The sequence below is a fragment of the Poecilia reticulata genome, linkage group LG7 (genome assembly GCF_000633615.1).
Source record: "Poecilia reticulata strain Guanapo linkage group LG7, Guppy_female_1.0+MT, whole genome shotgun sequence".
NCBI classification, from domain to species: domain Eukaryota; kingdom Metazoa; phylum Chordata; class Actinopteri; order Cyprinodontiformes; family Poeciliidae; genus Poecilia; species Poecilia reticulata.
This window is the reverse complement of record NC_024337.1, coordinates 4,268,236-4,274,733: the sequence shown is the minus strand read 5'-3', so window position 1 is coordinate 4,274,733 and position 6,498 is coordinate 4,268,236. Positions and strand designations below refer to the sequence as shown.

Genomic DNA, 6,498 nt, shown 5'->3' with positions numbered 1-6,498 from the left:
TTTAATGTTACACAATACAGTTTTACCAAGTTGCTCAAAGTCTAAACTGGCATTGTTGTGCATTTAAGGTGTAACGTTTACCTTCGACCAAACGCCCCCCAAAGGCATCCCAGCGCCCCTATAAAAATGTCCGCCAGCGCCCCCTGCCGTCCTCTGAACGCCCCCTGGGGGGCGGTACCGCCCACGTTGAGAACCGCTATTATAAGAAGCCAATCTTTATTTAGCTTTAACCGAGTATAATTCAGTTTTAGACCGTTTCAATTCACAAAACATTTCAAGGAAAATTACAAGACTATTTATGTCCAGAAAAGCTGCAAACAGCACAATTCAGTTCTAGAGATCCAAATTTGATTACATGCAGATTTCTTCTGTTTTTGCTTTTCTGTCAAACCTAAATGTTTCAGATCATAAAACAGATATTAAATATCAGATAATCATAACCTGAGTGGATACAAACAACTGTTAAAGAATTTATCAGGAAAGTACTGAACTTACAGTCTGACCAGTTGAAACAGTAAATCACTTCATTAGAACTTCTCTAACAATATGAAGTAGGTTCAAAGAGCTCAAACAGCAACGCATGATACACTGATCTGAAGAGATTTAAAATGAGAAACAAATTCACTGACATCCATCAATCTGGAAAGGGTTGCACAGTCATTACTGAGTCTTTGAGATGGCAGAAAACCTCGGTGAGAACCATGATTCACATCTGGAGACCTTATGGAACGATTAAAAACCTTCCAAGGAATGGAGAGTCCACAAAAATTACTCCAACAGGAATCAACAACCTATCCAAAAGATCAAAGAAGAACCTAGAACAACATCTAAAATTGAAAGTATCACTGCCTCAGTTAAGGTCAGAGGTTATGGCTGGACAATATGAGAAAGTGACTTATAGGAGAGATCCATTTCCAGAAAAAAAAATTATTTGTACTGTCTCATATTTGTATGGCATTAAAAGGATCTGGAACATTTATTTTTCCACTTAAAGCTCTGGTTTGCACAATAAATGCCATGTGGGTGAAATTTTATGGATGATACTCTGATGTCCCATTCTCCTGAAGGCAGCACAGAGCTGCACCACCAGAAACTGACAAACACTGAAGAGAAGAAGAGTTATGATTAATGTAGTTACAGTTCTATCCATGTTTTAATGTTGCAGAGCTCAGTTGTTTGCAAATGGTTCAAAGTTTAAACTGGCATGCTTTACATCTTTTATCTGCTCATTTGTGTAATATTTAACAACTAGAAAATGGCAAAGAACTTTATCCACTCTGATTGGCTGCTGTTAGACCTACAAATTTTAACTTGAATGTTTGTTGCATTTTTCGTAGATGCCTGTGAAAATAATTTCTATTCCCATGGTTTTTTTGTTCTCTGGGAAATTATTTTTGATGATAAATACAGAAACAAGTATAAAAATCAAAAACATCTGTAATAGTGATAGTAATATTAATGATAAAATATTGGTCAGTGCAAAGTAGCCTGCAAATTCTTTGGTGGGGGCGGTGAGGGACCTGGATAAGGGCTAGGGGGGCTGCTGGGCCAAAAAAGGTTGAGAAACACTGGTCTAGTCAAAACGCCATGGATTTACATAGCATTTTGAAAGTTCAATAAAAATGAAAAGTAGAAAAAACTGACAAAATATTTATGAAAATGAAACATTTTCAGCTAGGGAATGGGTTGACAGTAGCAGAAAAAATCCATTGCAGATTTCTGAAGTAGTTTTCAAGAGCGGGAGGTTTTGCAGTCTTCTTACCTCCCATACTGCTAAGTCTTTCTACACTGTGGCATTTTCTGAGTTTTGTGCAGAACACCCAAATTCTGCAAGCTGTTCTTCAGACAGCTTAGTGGCAGCACAAGGCGGCTTACACAAATGTATTAATTCAGACATCTAAAAATGTTCGATGACGTCATTTGAGAACTCTTGAAAGGAATATTGACTCATTAAAATTTAGTTGAAGATATCTTGAATTTTTATTCTGACTAGTCCTTCTGCCCCTGAAGCAGAAGGGTGTCCATTCCATCAAACATTTCCTGACATGTCTAGGTGATATTAAAACTTGGTTGGCCTTGAACTTTTTAAATTTTAATGAAAAGAAAACAGAGGTGATGGTGTTTGGACCCAGTGGCTCCTGTGAGTCCTCTGCTGACCTGGGACCCTGGGAGGTACATTTTAAACCTGTTATTACAGATCTTGGTTTTAAGGTGGACAGTAATTTTAAATTGGACAGCCAAATCAGAGCCGTGGTTAAGTCCAGCTTTTATCATTTAAGGCGATTGGCGTCAGTGAAATATTTTCTTTCCAGGCAGCATTTTGAAACAGTGATCCAAGCTTTTATTTCGACTCCTTTGGATTACTGTAACTCACTTTTTCTGGGAGTCAGTCAGTCGCTGCTCTCACGTCTGCAGCTAGTACAGAATGCCGCTGCACAACTTTTGACAAGAACTCGAAAGAGGGAGCATGTGACCCCTGTCCTGGCCTAACTTCACTGGCTGCCTGTATACTTTAGGATTAATTTTAAAATTCTAATGTTTGTTTTTAAATCACTGCATAATCTTGCCCCGGCTTACCTCTCTGAGATTCTTCACCCCTATGTACCTTATCGGTCTCTCAGGTCAGCAGATCAGATGCTATTGGAGGTACCAAGATCCAGAAGGGAGCTCAGAGGGGACAGGGCTTTCTCTGTCATGGGTCCCAAGTTATGGAATGACTTGCCTTTGCAGGTCAGAGAGGCCCCTTCACAGTCCACTTTTAAAGTTCGTCTTAAAGCCCATCTATTTTACTTGGCTTTTAACTCCAGCAGGATCTAGTTTTAAATTGTATGTTTGTTTTTAAAATGTAAGAGTTTTTTATTTTTTATTATTATTATTATGTTGTGTTTTAATGTACAGCACTTTGTATCAGTTGTGGTTGTTTTAAAGTGCTTTATAAATAAAGTTGGATTGGATTTGATAGTCAGAATTTAAATGCATATCTTATATTACTATTATAGTCAAAATGTAGTTTTGTCTTGTCAAAATACATTTTTTGAATTTATGTTAAAAATGCCTGCCACAGTGCTTCTACCTTGGCACTTTTAAAAGCAATCTGATGTGAGATCTCAAAGCTAACAGAGTACAATTCTTTAAAAAAACATGCCAACATCAAAGTACACAATTTAAAAATATATAAATAATACAGAGTACAAATGCACAAATAATCTAATCAGTAACATCAGTAAGTGTAATTCATTTCCACCTCTGACAGTAAAACCCTCTGGTGACACTTTTATATACTTTAAAATATGTATTTAGTGTGTAGCAAAAATGGAATTTGTTTTCAAGACATGTCAAACTTAAAAAACTGTAAATAAACCACAAATCTTATTCTGAAGACACTAAATGTAAATCATTTTGGATTTTACCATTTCATAAAAGGTTTTCTGATCAAAAATCCATTGTTAAATCATAAATATATTTACCATCAGCAAATATGTTACTGGCCAACGAAGCATTGTCACAGGCAGGGTTAAACTTTTCTGGAGCTGAACACATCATCTAATGGAAGTGCAAGATGAACCCAGCTGTGACACCAAATCTGCAAAACAAGAAGAGAAACAAACTGTTAACCTATAGGAACTCAGGGGACTGTAGCATTACATTTGTAATGTCAATCTTCTACAGTTTTGAAAACATACACACTGAGAAGATTGTTAGGGGAAAAAGTTCAAAATCTGCTGTTTTGGCAAAAAAATAAAATAAAAAATGTAGTAAAGTCTCTCAATGAATAACAGAACATCTTAAAGCCTTCGAGAAAAAACATTTTCTGCTGCATTAAACAAATCAACGAATATATAACTGGACCAGAGAGATCTATGTAATACCTCTAATTCAGTGTTTTTCAACCTTTTTTGAGCCAAGGTACATCGTTTTAATTGAAAAAATCCCAAGGCACACCACCAACCAAAATTGCAAACAAAGATACTCTGTAGCCACCTATATTACATATATAGTCATTCTTATCAAAGTGTCTTGAATAGGAATCAAATAAACACACTTTTTTTTTTAAATCATATTTTACATTTCTTATTTCAAATTGCACTTAACATGTCCACTTCAAAAATACACCTGAACAGTGCCACAACACTGTGGTCTTAAATTTAAAGAAGTTGTAGAAAACTTCAAAGTGTTTTACAAACTGATCCATAAGCATTCTTTTAGCTGGAATACAGAAAATAATTCTTATTCTGAAAGAAGCAATAATATTTGGGAAACATTTCACTTCATATTCGCTGTTACAATATGAAGAGTTGCCTGTACAAAATGTCAATATCTGCATATTTTACCCACGTGTCTGGAAAAAAACAGAGCTGATTTCCTGGCAGAAAATGAAGACAAAGCTCTTCCTCAACATGTCTCAAGTCTCTCTCCGTTTTTAGTTTTTATAGTAGCCAGGCTTGAGAAGCTCACTTCACACAGATATGTTGTGCTAAATGGACCCATGTTCTTTCCAACTACTGCTGAGCTTCACTGTCTTTTCCATCACTGTCGTCACGGTCTTGGTAGATACGATGCTCTCACCGCTACCTGTAACATTCATGCATCACTAATTCTCTTGTTTTAATGTAAAATGCTCTGTACCTACTGCCACCTAGTGGTAAGAAAATTACATGATTACACCGCTAGTCATTAATTACTACAGCAGACACTCGAAGATGGCATTATTTGCAGATAATTAATTCATTTTCAAAAAATCTTTTAAAACCAATTACCGTATTTTCCGGACTATAGAGTGCACCATACAATAAGCCGCACCTTCTCTGTCTCTGTCGTGCCTACTGCTAGCATGTGCTTGTTCTAAATGAAAATTAGCGCTTTCTTCTTTGATTTACAATTTTGACTTCCAATGATTCACTTCCTGCTTAAGTGCCCCCTGGTGGTTGAAGAAAAATACACAGAAAAGTCGCACCGGGCCACAAGCCTCATGGTTCAAAGCTTAGGAAAAATATCTGACTTGCTGTGATGGGCCAGATGACACAGAAACACATGCGCCGAGCAAACAAGATGAAACCCTGTGTCGGTGCGAGTATCACTTTAGGGAAAACTAAGTGACCGATGCAGATCCCGTGTCTTTTGGATGTGACTCCGCCAAGTTGTATTGATGAGGGAGAAACTGTGTCAACACATTAGTGGCTTTTGCTGGATGGAAATACTTTGTGTTCTTTGCTTTGCGTTGGTTTTTGGCTCATATTTCAAAACTGGCATTGATCAACACAGGAAGTTTGCTCCATGTGGGATCATTTTGATCTTATCACAGAAAATAATTATTCCGTTCTCATTTCCACTTTTGATCATTTTTCTTTTGGATTATTCAAATTCCTTTCCATGGGATATATGGGTTAGTTTACATGGATCAACTGTTATTTATATTGTAGGTAAAAAATGTAGGATTTCCTCCAAAGTTTTGTCTTACTGCAACTGGAGCTCTTCCACAATGCTGAGGCGTCAACATGCCTGATATGAGGGGGATGAACTGGTTAACACTCCAGTCTTTATTGAATTTTCCTGAAATGACTTTCTAAATCCAGCAGATGTCACTGCAAGTGACAAGGCAACACAGTTTAAACAGTGGTGACATAAACGGATGACATCAAACAAAAAGTTCTAAGCAGGATTAAAAGTATCTAAATAACCAGAAAAAATTATAATTGGTGTTACTTAACAATACAATTACAATGTCAGACATTGAGAAGTTTTAATTATTATCAAACGTTTTCAAACATGGCGTTTTGAAGCCAAAAATACTTCAGAAATATACAGAGCCAACCATGAGAATCAACTCATTTAAAGTTAAAACTCAGTTTTACATAAACACAAATGTAGCATAAATGTTAGGCTGTCGAACTCCAGTTCAACAGCCTAACATTTTTTGAGACATTGTTTTGCATACTTAACTTCTGACCGGAGCTTTGGACGTTTGGATGCAGACTGAACATCACACGGCAGTTCATGTTACCGGCGACCACCAGGGGCCCCCAAGAGCAATTCTCTTTTTTTTCATTTTATCCATAAAATAATGATTCCTACATACATTATGAAATATAGATTATTGTAAAAGCAAATCACTTCATAGTGAAATTGTGTTTTTTTGATATTGTAATGACATAGAAATTATTACCCAAAAAATAAAAAAATAAATAAATAGGCTCCACTGAGGGGGCCCTTTAGTGACCCTGGAGCCCTAAGCAGCTGCTTAGTTTGCTTATGCCTTGGGCCGGCCCTGTTCCCGACCCTGATCAAAGGGCCTCATTTGCTGTCGCATTGTAGAAAGTCCCTAAAGGTCCTTCTCAAAAAATTAGCATATTGTGATAAAGTTCATTATTTTCCATAATGTAATGATAAAAATGAAACTGTCATATATGTTAGATTCATTGCACACAAACTGAAATATTTCAGGTCTTTTATTGTTTTAATACTGATGATTTTGGCATACAGCTCATGAAAACCCAAAAT

The 6,498-nt window shown here is 36.5% G+C and overlaps 1 protein-coding gene across 1 annotated transcript in view; it reads right to left on the bottom strand.

Annotated features, from left to right (window-relative positions):
• LOC103467068 (tumor necrosis factor receptor superfamily member 5-like) overlaps nucleotides 1-3,546 on the bottom strand; it is a 7,889-nt gene extending 4,343 nt beyond the window's left edge. Inside the window, exon 1 of the mRNA XM_017305635.1 lies at nucleotides 3,468-3,546. Coding sequence (XP_017161124.1) covers nucleotides 3,468-3,500 — 33 coding nt within the window. The 5' untranslated portion in view covers nucleotides 3,501-3,546. The remainder of the gene's footprint in view (nucleotides 1-3,467) is intronic.
• Between the last annotated feature and the right edge of the window lie 2,952 nt (nucleotides 3,547-6,498).